This window comes from Battus philenor, unplaced genomic scaffold, assembly GCF_028537555.1.
Source record: "Battus philenor isolate CCGP_79_NKW_IND1 unplaced genomic scaffold, ilBatPhil1.0.hap1 SCAF_23, whole genome shotgun sequence".
Lineage (NCBI taxonomy): Eukaryota > Metazoa > Arthropoda > Insecta > Lepidoptera > Papilionidae > Battus > Battus philenor.
This window is the reverse complement of record NW_027181686.1, coordinates 7635330-7648339: the sequence shown is the minus strand read 5'-3', so window position 1 is coordinate 7648339 and position 13010 is coordinate 7635330. Positions and strand designations below refer to the sequence as shown.

Here is a 13010-nt window from a genome sequence, read left to right as displayed (position 1 = left end):
AAATATATATCATTTATTTAGGTCCAAAATATTTACTAAAACATGTCAAAAAAATAAACATTTTATTAAGTAACTATCAATAACATTATTATTCAAACTGTAATCATATTGCTTAAAAAAAATAAAGTGAATAAAATAGAATAAGAGACGTATCCTATCTAATAATACCTTTATTACGAATAACAGCTTGTATTTGGTTATCTATACTTGTATAATACTTCATATGATGTAATAATTTTGTAACACTTTTTAAGTCGCCATCAAAAAACGCCTGTGATACTTTTTTCTGCAAATTTTTGATATGTTCTTTGTTCTCTTTATTTAATTTCATTATTTCTTCTTCTGTATCTGCATTTTCTACTTCTTCATTTTTTTCCATGATTGTCATAAGAAATTCTTGATCTATTTCAGTATTTTCAGAAATTTCTATACCCCTTAGTTTTAACATGTATATGCCTAAAATAAAATTGCGAATTAAAAATTACCTGAAATAATACATATTTAAATATCAATCAAGAAATAAATATCCAAGAAAATTTTGAAAAAGCCTTGTAGTTCTAAATTGGTAAGAAGGATTAACAAGCAAATTTATATACAATAGTGTATGTATATATTTATTTTCCGCTGTTGGATGTCTTAATTATCCACGACATAAATAATTGTAAAATAGAACATTATGTTGTAAATTAACATGTAGTGAATATGTTGTCTACAAGTCCATAAATTATAATCTATTTTGTTTAGCCGTAACTACACCCTCTGCATACACAGTCAAACATGTTATTGAAAAAGATACTGTAGTAATCTCTTTGAGAAAAATGCTAATCTTTTCAATGTAGCTTCACTTAAATATTCAGAACGAATATGTTAGATAAATATTTTGAAACAGAATGATGTCTATAAATATCAAAACTTTGACATAATTAAGGCATTCATTATATTTTATTACGACTATCTTGAAACAATTTTCTTAAAAACATTTCAACACATAACAAGCAAATACATTTCAGATGTGTGACAATAATAGGTTACATTTGTACTATGGATATTTATATAATATGAATTTATTTTGATAGAAATAAATTTTCTTGACTTTAATTTTGCAAAATAATATTTAGAATTTATAGAATTTTTTTTTCTATTATAACCCTTACACAATGACTTGAAGACAATATATCCACAAAAATATTTGCATTAAAATTAAATATTGTGATAATTCTCCTCCGCAGATGAAATAAATATCATAAATATTTAATGGAATCAGGCGTTACCTTGCGGAAGTCCATCCTAAGTAAGAAAAGGACCAATACTTAGCCACTTCCGCACATGCAGTGGTAGTCGTGCAACAAAGTGCACCGCCCTCTAGCCTGTTGATAAATGCTTATGCGGCAAACAATGCGAATTACACAATTGCCACCATGAACCACTCAACACATGTTTCACCCCTCCCAGGGTATCTTCAGGAGTTATGTTACACTGATTAGTGCCACCGTGGACTCTGTGTTTGGAAGTTGCTAAATATTGGTCCTTTTTTTACATAAACATCATACTCAAACTGGTTGGTTACTTGGGTATAGCAAAATGTGCTTTTACTGATGTACTGATGGTGTACCTTAAGTTTTAAGCCTATATACAGGTTACATTTTAATATTTTAACGATATACTACTTGGGACTAAATTTATTAACCCTTTGATTAGACTACAATAGTGCTTAAGGTTTCTGAAATCAACTAACTATTTTAATATTAAATAACTAATAAATTTCTTTACCTCTGGATAATGGATCCAGAAGTGTTTTATATGCTTCATTTACTAATGATGAGTATTTCTCTGAGATTTCTTGTTCTTGCTCTGGTCTGAAATAAGAATAAAAAAAATCAAATAATTATGAAAGTTTTTGTTTTAAATAGAAGCACCAAGATCATATTGCTGCCAGCACTTTAACAAATAAAGATGCACTTCAGAAAATTCAAATAGTCAAGGTTTTTTTAACTTGAGCATTTATTAAATTGTCGTTAACCCTTCTTTGCATGGTGATGGAAATTTCCATCATAACATTTAGTCAACAAAAAAAGATACTCAAAACCCTTGTAACGTAAATTTGTTGTTGCTCGCAACTTTTTAAGCAACTATTGCGTACAACAAAACGCGGTTGTCGAAAAATAGCAAAGGTCACTGTGAATTACCAGACCTAGAACTTGTTATTCTGCTGTTTGTTGAGACTGGAAGAAAGGAGCGAAATTTTAAATTGTTTTATGGAAATAAACCGAGATATAAAATACAATAAAAAATGAAAATGAGTGGAAAAAAGGTTTGTTTTCATGTTTTTGTTATTTTATGTACAATTTATATCAAAACACTATAAATGAATTTCTCAAAACGTTGTGATAGAAATTTACATCACTATGCAGTAACTTCACTTGTAATGTATGGAAATTTTTTTTGTAAATGTTTATTTTATGTTGTTTTTTGGGGAAACTTGAATGAAAGAGATATTGCAGATTATCTTTGTAAGTTATAAGGCGGTTGGCTCTCAGAAGATGGCCTTAATGACTAAGATTCCGATGATGAAAACCACGATGCTGATGAAATTATAAGTGTTGCAGGACGAGAATGATGATGACGATGTGGATGAAACTGCTGACGTTGAACCTCCTCTTGTAAAACCAGACGAACAAGCACCCTCTCACACATCAAATTCATCTAATTTGCAGTCTTCATCCAGTTTTCCATTTGACAAAAGAAACTTGATTTGGAAAAAAAGGTATCTGGTGTGTGACACAGATAAAATTACTTTCTTGGGGAGTTCTGTTGCTTCAGGTGGTCTATCACACCTAGAAACTCCATATCAATGTTTTAACCATTTTATCACTTAAGCTTTTATCAAAACATTACTAAAGGAGACAAATTTATAAAAAAAAAACAGAGTAATCCCAGTTCATCTATATCATTTACAGAATATGATTTGTATAAGTTCTTTGGTATATTATTATACATGCCAGTAATCAAATTTCCTAGCACAAGATCATACTGGTATACATACTGATATTACTTGTCCGTTTATTGTCCAAGAATACAATAAACATATGGGAGGAGTAGATCTCATGGATAGCTTTTTGGGCAGAAATCATATAAAAATGGGGTCTAAAAAGTGGTATTTGCGTATTTTTTTCATCTATTTGATCTTGCTATTATAAACTCTTGGATTGTTTATAAAAAAAATGCTCAAGAAAGTGATGAACCTAAAAAGAGACTGCTTACAATGGGCCAATTCAGAAATGAATTGTCCTTTGTGCTATGCAACAAAGGAACCACCAAAGCAGCTAAAAGAGGGCGTCTTGGCACCAGTGTACTAGAAGAAGAATTACAATCAAAAAAAGAAAAGGTTCTCCAACTCCACCCCCTCCAAAAAACATAAGAAAAGATGGTGCTGAACATTGACCAATAGTAGGTGGGTCACCCCGGTGCAAATTTCCCAAATGTAAAGGCTATTCTACAATTTCGTGTAATAAATGTGGCGTCAATTGGTGCTTAAATAAAATAATTATTGTTTTTTGAATTATCACTAAAAAAAGAAGACTAAGTAAACAACTTTTTTTATTTATTTAGTACCGGGCTAAATATGTGAAACTGCATGATGATGTAAATTTCCATCATAATGTTTTTTACATAATACATATTTTTATTCACACTAGGATTTTTTTAAATATTTTTCCTTTAATCTAGAGCATTAATTACATCACCCTGGTTTATTTTAAAAAAATAGTAAAAATCATGCAAAGAAGGGTTAATTGTCAAAATGGATGGATATCAATCAATGTAGTAAGTATTTTATAAATTATTCAAAGTTATGCACAAGTAATATTAATCAAATTGAAAACTAATTATAACTTTGATAGCAGACATTTATTTTGAAAGTGGCACCAGTCCATTTACTTTATTGCACATTACATTTATTTTATTGAATTAATTTCTTTTATGCAACTTTATTTTAAGTAATATGCAATTTTCCAACAACACAAAGACATTTACCAGTTTCAAAATAAATTATGGTTTATGTATCCAACACACATTTTAAATATTTATTGTAATAGCATAAGTATTTAAATAAAGTAGCAAAACAAATTCTTAAAGTATAACATTTACTTTAATACACCGTAAGATTTTAAATCTTGTTATCAAAATAAAAGTAGGTTTACTTACTTGTTAGCAAATTTATCTGGATGAAGATACTTTTGAAGTTCTTTAAATTTCTTAGCCAATTCACTTTCTTCTAAGTCATACGTCTCATTAGTACCCATGATCTTGAAATAATTCTCTTTAAATTCAGGATGTTGCAATGCATTGCAATTTGAACAAAATAAATTTACAACCAAATTATTCGTATTTTTACCACATGACCAACACGAAATATATCGAAAGTAACTATGTAATTGCGGCTTTGTACCCATAATGTTTATAAGACGAAAAAATCTCATCATTTTGGAGTATTCTACTTTTGTTTAGTCCACTATTTTCCAACAGCCAAGACCTTGATTGCCAAATGTAATAAATACATACAATAGATTTTACCTATGACATAATATCAGTATTAGTAATTAAGCAAAGTCTATTGGTCAAAGTCTGTCATTTATTTCAGAAATATTTAAATTAATAGACTTTAAGTAATCAGTAGCTAAACGTCAGACGAAAATGTTGTCAAAGTCAGAATCAGCTGATTTTAGCACAAAGTCAAGATAAAAAAGATATTTTCTTGCTTTTCATTAATGTAATAATATACTTCGTATATTTAAAACAAGCACTTTTAAATAACCAGGTCAAAATTAAAAGCTCCACATTTTGGTTAATTGCAAAAATATTAAAACCGTCTAAAATTACACGATTCTAAAACGCCTTTGCCTAATTTTTTAAGATGTATTTCAAATCATAATAGTTTGACTATGACTGTAATGTATTTTGTAACGAAATTGACTGAACTAAAAGTATTAACTAAAGAAAACATATTTTTTAGGGATTTTTTAGTTTTCTATTGCTACTGACTGAACTATGGTGTCATACTTCACAATAGACGGTACCGGCGAGGTCACAAATTTTCAAAAAGAAATATCTAATATGATGCATGGCTTTGGTGATAATCCAAACCCTAACGCTGCAACTGTAGTGTTAGTGGAAAACGTAGTTTTACAACAGCTTCGTACAATGCTTCAAGAAGCTTCAGATCGCTCCATCATGCGAGGAGCGAAAGCTATATCCAACTGCGATATCATATTTCTGATCCGTAAAAATAAACTAAAATTAAAACGATTACACGACTATCAGATTAAGTTAGATCAAATAGAGAAAAGTCGCCAAGTGACAACAACAGAATCTGCCATGCCAGGCATTATTCTGGATGATGAAAAAGACCCATCTATCAAAAAAAGAAGAACTCATATCGATTTCATAAAAGAATTTGACGAAGCCGACGAAGTCAGTCAAATAAAATTTGACTCGATTGATTATTTGAGGAAAGTTAGAGCAGCCAAAATAACTGAATCAATGTCTTTTGAAAAGTATGAAGCATATCATAAAGCTCGGTGTAGCTCCTTTAGATCTAGTTATGGAATGGGCAAAGGGTTTGTAAAATTAGAAAAATGGCTTAATCCGACTAAGGAATTTAAGATAACGCTGTCTGCATTAGAAGTACTATGTTTTCTAGCTTATGAAACAGTTGCTGAAATTGTGGATGCTGTGTTTTTTGTAAGACAAGATGCAAAAAAGAAGAATGGTGATCCATTTAGTAAATTTGAAGGTGGACATTTTTGTAACCCTGTTAGTTTAAATAATGCAGTGTATATAAAGTCAGGTTATGAAGGTGTTCCAGCTATAACTGTTGCTGAAATAAGGGAAGTGTTGCGACGGTATTTTAATCCAAGAGTGGGCATGAATGGATTGTTTTATAGGAATATGAGCATAGACTTGCCAGTACGTTACATTGCTATTTGAAAATATATAAATTTATTCTGGAAACAGTTGAAAACAATGAGAATTATTTACAGATATTGTTGACTAGCATTTTTAAAAAAAAATTTAGTATTGCTAAAATTAGTGGCTTTAAGATATAAAAAGTTTTACTTAAGAGATGTTTTGTTTAAAAAATATGGTTTAAACATTGCTTTTTTTTCAAAATATTTAGTCGGTAAAGTCTTGTACTAATATCATATTACAAATAAAGTTATAAAGATTTTAAAAACTTGATTAAAAAGTTCTTGGTGGCTTGAGCTTTAATGTCAATTAAAAATATAATCAAATTAAAACAGGGCCACTGGAGAGATCAAGGAGAGAAATCTAATGATAGTTTTCATTTTCATCATTGTTAAGTTAGCTTAAGTGAAGGTTAGTTAAGACTAGGTATTGCTAGTAAAGAGCAATACTAGAACTGGCAGATTGTCTGATAATGTCAGTTGCATAATGTTACTTGATAGATATGTTAATTATTAATTCCTAATTAAGTATTAGAAATAAACATGTTTGAAAGTTATTTTCGGATATATGTATGAAAATTTAACTTCAATGCCAACTTAGAAAAATGTTTTCATTCCAAAAAATTTGTTTTGTTATTAACTGAAATTGGATAGCAGTATGCATATTTGCCTGAAGTAATTGTCTTCAATTAGGTATTTATAAATAAACTAAGAGCGGTAATAATTTTTATTTTTGTATTAAGCACACAAACTAGTGTAGTTAGTTACATTTGCACAACCAGGTATAAAGACATATGCCTTATTTGCTCATCTTAAAAATTATTTTCAAAATTGTGTACTGTAAAGCAACAGTTCTACTTTAGGCAAATATGCATTTGAATTACTGATCTTCACTGAAAATATGAATTGTAATTAACTATCAAAACTAAATATCATGTAACTATTAATTGTAATGTTATAATATTATACAAAATTTATTCTGATTACATGAAATTAATTAAACCTAATTAGAATAGTGTTTAATTTAATAATAATTTATATAGCTTTATTTGTTACTCTCCACTAGTTTCATAGGACTTTCATAAAATTTTTGATAAGAATTGATTTGATTAAAATAAAGTTATTATTTGTGTTCAGATAAGTTCAGATAAGTTTCATAGATTTTTGGTATGACTTCTAAATGTGATAGCAAAAAAATAGATAAGTTTTTAAAAAAAAAATGATTTTTATTTTAGATGTTTAACATATGTGTGTGTGATTTTTAATTTATGATTTTGGCAACGGGGTTAGTTAGCTAATTATCAAATATTCATATGGATGTTAATGTTAATAATAAGTCACAAAGGATGACATATGTACTATTTATGTATGACAGGAGAGCCATATAAAAACTGGGACCAGATTCAGCTCTCCTATAATAGCCAACGTCAACTTAGAACTATGAGGGTTTCAAACATGCCCTAATCTGCGAAAAGAAGAGCGACCATATAAAAGCTAAAAGTTTTAAGTCGCAAAATGCTGTGCAGATCTGATTTCTGTGTTTGACATATTAAGGTAACGTCGTTTCAGCTCATAGATGCCCACTACAAGGCATAGGCCTACCTCATAGATATCTAGGGGGGGATATACCATAATCGCCACACCTGGCAGACAAGTTGGCGATCGCAGAGTGGAATAACATAACGCAGAGGACGTTGCTGTTCACCCTTTGGAAACTTGTTTGTGATCAATCCAATATAATTAATGCTCTAAGTGTGAATTATGTAAGTTTATATCCCAGGTAACCCGCGATCTACGATCGCAAATTTCAGTGGTTACTTCTGCGCTACAATCGTTCAATTAAAAACGATTAAAATGAATTAATTATTAATTTATTAGATGGTATGCCGAGTTCAGTTATCTTCGGTTATAGTTATGTACATAGTTTGCAATAGAAAATCTTAACTTCTTTTTGCGTTGTTACAATTTGCGTCGTTTCTTTTGGACGTAGCCACGGCGCAAAGTGTGGTATTGGTGTATACTTATTTATCGAATTGAGATAGCTGTAAAATATTTTTTTCAATTAAATAGGTAGTTAATAAAGTAGTAGTTCCTTTGCTTTTGGACCAGTTACCGACATCACGAAAATATTCTGATTATTATGGGACCCACGTAAAGAACTCGTGCATGGGAGGAAAAAAACTGTTTATATTTATATTTGTATAAAGCCCTGAAAACACAAGTAACAATTAACTAACGCGTTTAATATTGCATTGATGAAACGTTATATATTAATTTTGAAATACAGATAAAAAAGTTGTTCCGATATGTATTACCTTATTTTTTGTATAAAATAATACAATTAATTCGGAACAAAAAAACCGATGCAAAAAGACTAGAATGCGTGGCAAAGGCTAGAGAAGTTTTCAGTTGTGTGAAATGTGACAAACACGCTACCTCATTTAAAAAGTTTTGTTAGGCGCCGTTTTGAAAAATGCTTTTATAAAATGTTCGCGACGTTTTTGTTCTAGAAAAACGGACAATTTAACGAAACAAAAGCTTTTGATCAGAGCTTTTACACAAAGAGTTCTTTTAAAGTTATATTCTGTCAAACTATTATATTTTTAGTACTACTAATTTTTTGTACCTTTTTGTACATCACAGAGAAATTTATAATTCAAAAGTGAATGACGGTTAGTGATAGACAGATGGTTCGGAAAGGCGCGATCTAGTACAATAGTGAAGGCCAGTATTTTGAAATATAAAATTTCAGTACAGCGTTATTCAATATTATAACAACTTTCTTATTTATTCATTCATGTTATTACCTACTAAAGGCCGTTTACCTGCGTTTGCTATGGGTAGAGAGAAATTTGATAGAAACATGAATCTAATTTTCATTAATCTAAGCTCTATAATTTATTTAATTTGAAATTTTTGTAACCTGAGTCTGGTTTTTGTGGCCAGTTTTCCATACATCAATATTGCTACAGCAATTTATTTTCAAAGTTTATGACTTAAAAAAAATTTCAGAAAAATCTCTATAAAATCTAACGTCCAAGATATACATGGCGTTATAAGTAAATATAATTAGACAACGAGTTGGTAATAGAATTTACGACGCCCAAAATAGTCGACGCAAAACTTCATATCTATCGCTCTCTATAGTAGGTTCGTATAATAATGTGTGTATATTAAAAAAAAACTACCTTTTTTCTTCTTATTTTCCTTCCAGGAATTTTACAATGAAACTATTTATATTGCGTAATCAATAATAAGGGATGCAATCATGTTTTTTTGTAGCTGTTTCGATGTCCTTTTCATTTAAAGCTTTCGTAAACTGCGAAATACCAGAAGAAATCCCAAAGAAGGTGGTACAGTATCTATTAGTTTAAATCTTTGTCCCTTGTAATTAATTTTGTATCTAATTCATCAAAGAAAGTCATTTCATGTGAGATCTCTATATTTTTTAAACTATCTATTTACACATATTAAAAAACTATATTTTTTTCTGTTAACATAATTCTGCAAACTTACAAGGCAATGGCTGCGTTTGTTATACCTGATTTAAATAAAAAATATTGTGCACATTCATCATTAATGTAATAACTAGTTTTAAGATCTATTGTAAGGATATTAATATATGTTAGCGCTATAGATGTTAGGCCGGTTTAAAACGAATTAAACCAATCGGTTTAAAACGAAAAAAACCGTTTAAAACCGAAAAAACCCATTTTTTTCGATTTTAAACGTTTAGTGTTGTCGACTATGTTTTTCTTAAATATAAACACATTATCTATTCCAAGCGTAGACATTACCTAGCTAAGTTGAAAAACTATTACCTAGTTAACTATATTGGTTATTTTGAAAAGATTTATCAATCAGTTTCTTTCGGTTTAAAACCAAACTCACATACTTGCACTTCTCACGCGGAGAGACGTCAAGAGACCTTTGAGTAGACCTTAAATACTTGGAAATAAAGGTCAAAACTCCTATCCACAATTTCTTTATGATTTAGGTACATATTTTAATCTATTGTATGTAATATTGTTTCTTTATAATTATAGTACTTTATATGTAATATACTTACCTACATAGGTATAAACTGTATAGGTAACTAACACAAGACCAAGTATTGTCGATAATGATGTGTAAAAACACTGTTCTTATATTTTAGTAGGCGAGTTTTAAACCGTTTAAAAAGATTTATTTGGGGTTTTAAACCGCCACTTTTGGTTTTAAACGTTTTAAATCGGCTTTTTTACATCTATAGTTAGCGCTAACATTGTTGGTGTGCCTCAAATTAAAAAAAAAAGAAACGATACGATAGTAAATAAATGTCGCATCATTATTATTATTTTCTTTATAATTACTTACGAATGCAGTCTGTTTACTACTTATATTTAAAATTAAAAACGCGTTATTCAAATCTGTTTATAATATATCTATTTTTTTTATTTAAATAAATCATAGATAAGTGTTTAATAATCTATGGTTACTGAAAAACAGAAAACAGTTCAGTTACTTTTTTTTCTATAACGTGGGTATTGTAGTTCTGTCACTACTAATGTTGAATTTTTAATGTCTGCCGCTGTACCGTTTGTTTGATTTTACAAAGTGCCGAATGCTGTGAAATATACCTGTCTAAAATAATTTTTACCAATGGACATACTTCACAGGATTTTTTAAAGTAACAGATATTCCTATGTGTTTTGTTAGCTTGAAAATTTACAAAATAGCAAAGCGCTGTTGCGGCACAACGGTAATCCATTAAATAATTGCTTTACCAGCTCGGGTTTCTTACAAAGCTGTAAAGATTAAATTTACTTCAAAGTTAGGTAACGTATAGGGTAAAGGTGATGCCGTTACAATAGCAAATTCCCGGGCGTGCTTCACGAGTAATAAGATTTCAAAAGCTAAACAGTTTAAAAATCAACATTAATCTTACAGTATATTTTATGTTGTACTTAACTCAAGTAAAGGTTACGAGAAATAAAGAAAAATATCGCAATATTCTTTTAATTAATCCAGATTTTTTTAAAAATATAAGTGTCACTAATGATAATATCTTGTGATTAAAGTACTAATAACGGGTTGATTAAAGTACTATTAAACTCACAATTTTTGAGACGTGCTACTAGTGGGAACTGTTGGAGATCACAGCATTTTAAAATTTTGTAAAATAATAATGAAGTGTTAAGGAAACTTACACTCCAACCAAACCCCATATGCTTTCGGCACGCTTAGTACCTGCGCCGATTCAGACTGTAGGTCAGTCCTGCATGTGGGTGCAGCCCGGATGTACAGGAAGAAACTTTGCACTTCATGTTAGACTGTCTGAAGTCAGCCGGCGCAGGTACGACTTAGAGGCAGCGACCGGGGCATCTGAATGGCATGGCATCTGAATGGAAGCTGGCATCCAGATATAGTAAAAAACATAGAGAGGTTGGCGGTATAAAATAGATCTTAAGAATAGAATTAGGACAAAAACTAAAAGCCCAAGCAAACGGCCGCAGAAAAAGAATTAGGAAATGTAGACAAAGCCTTAAATTAATTAAAGTAAATAAATAAAATATAAAAAAGTTGTAAATCAAACGGACTCTTCCAGACGGCAGAGGCACTAAACCAAAAAAAAAAAAAACTATTGGCCGTAAAATAAAGATTTGTGGTAACGAAGTTGTTAAAATTTAATAAAAGAGTTTATCATTAGATCGTATAGCACCCGCATCACTAGATTTAATCGTGTTACAAAATAAATTCTAATGTCAGTCTTTGGTTTTGATAATATGCTACCACCGTAGTATTTTTGTTTATAGCCACGCCAAAGTGCATAAGCATCTCTGAAATCTAAGCTAAGGATCTGTTTACATGCAACTGTCGTTTGCACAATGGCGGTTCGTTGTCTTGCTTTTATCACGATTCTTCTTGTTTACCTTACGAATTCACGTGTTTTGTAATAATTCTTTTTATGCGAGTATTGCAAGCACAGCGGAAAATCGTTTCAATCAGCTAATTTAGCAAAAAAGGTTTGCGACAGCATTTTTCATCAACCGAGAAAGCGATATATAGAAATAATTGAAAACTACATAATTTATTATTTGCACAGCTTTGAAGTGTGCACTTATAGCAGCAATATAATCACCTGTCTCTTTCATTTGTTTATAAGTGTCATTGAAAGAACCTATATATAATATCTCATTTTAAAGTTCACGGACCCCTCCGTTCCGTGAACTCATACCGATGAAGCTGTAAAAGCCGCAAGGTTAACAGCAATTACTTCTACAGAAACAGTCCAGTAATATCTCATAACCTTTATTATTATTAACATTATTAACATCATTTATTATTATTAACATTAATATTAACATTTATAAATTTATTTACTGATTTATTTATTTACATAAGCCTGACTCGCCGGTGATCACCTATGGATTCGAGACGTGGTCGCTTATTATAGGCTTTATAAGAAGGCTTAAGTTCATTCAGAAAGCCTTGGTGAGAGCTATGGTTGGAGCTTCGCTGCGATACTGAATGAGATTTGCAAATCATTGAGGAGATCCGCAGAAAAAGTAACATCACCGGGTTGAAGAATTGCTTGTTTGAAGTGGAAGAAGGCATGGCACATCAATCGTACAACCGATGGTTGTTGGAGTCGAAAGGTTCAGGAGTGGCGACCACGAGCTAGTAGACGTGGGTAAGCCACCATGTGAATTGATGACTTGTTCAAAGTCGTTGGGTGTCGCTGAATGCGGGCAACTCATGACCGGTCATCGAGGCGATCTTTGGAACAGGCTTGTTTTGTAGTTTTTTTAATGGGCCCCGCTATTGGGGGCCTCGTACCCCTAATTTGTTGGGATCAGGAACTTTTGTTTTACAATTTAATTTTTTCACGAACATTTTTATTTTCTTTCTCTTCTTTCATACATCATATGATCTTTCGTTCGTTTCATTCTTACCACAATTCTTCTGCCTTTCCTTTTCATCATCCCTCATTACTCTTTTATATTTTATTTATTTTATATTTTTATTTTATTTCTCTATAAAATTATTACATTATCACATTGTTTA

The 13010-nt window shown here is 30.5% G+C and overlaps 2 protein-coding genes across 2 annotated transcripts; one reads left to right on the top strand and one right to left on the bottom strand.

The window, feature by feature from the left end:
• Nucleotides 1–154: 154 nt before the first annotated feature.
• Hsc20 (iron-sulfur cluster co-chaperone protein HscB-like protein, mitochondrial) lies at nt 155–4681 on the bottom strand. The gene is made up of 3 exons (XM_068767677.1): nt 4204–4681; nt 1771–1856; nt 155–456 (listed from the first exon to the last, which is right to left on the bottom strand). Exons 1-3 carry the CDS (start codon nt 4479–4481, stop codon nt 155–157), a joined length of 666 nt encoding a protein of 221 aa, XP_068623778.1. The 5' UTR covers nt 4482–4681.
• A 280-nt stretch (nt 4682–4961) lies between these two features.
• LOC137924280 (transcription initiation protein SPT3 homolog) lies at nt 4962–6059 on the top strand. Its single transcript, XM_068767665.1, has one exon. It carries the CDS (start codon nt 5047–5049, stop codon nt 5983–5985), a length of 939 nt encoding a protein of 312 aa, XP_068623766.1. The 5' UTR covers nt 4962–5046; the 3' UTR covers nt 5986–6059.
• The last annotated feature ends 6951 nt before the right edge of the window (nt 6060–13010 follow it).

Bases quoted from the DNA above. Each gene is read 5' to 3' on its own strand.
- Hsc20 (XM_068767677.1), bottom strand. From the start codon at position 4,481: ATGATGAGATTTTTTCGTCTTATAAACATTATGGGTACAAAGCCGCAA. The intron at 1,857-4,203 runs GTAAGTAAACCT...TTCTTATTTCAG, and splicing joins CCAGATAAATTTGCTAACAA to ACCAGAGCAAGAACAAGAAA. The intron at 457-1,770 runs GTAAAGAAATTT...ATTTTATTTTAG, and splicing joins TCTGGATCCATTATCCAGAG to GCATATACATGTTAAAACTA.
- LOC137924280 (XM_068767665.1), top strand. From the start codon at position 5,047: ATGGTGTCATACTTCACAATAGACGGTACCGGCGAGGTCACAAATTTT.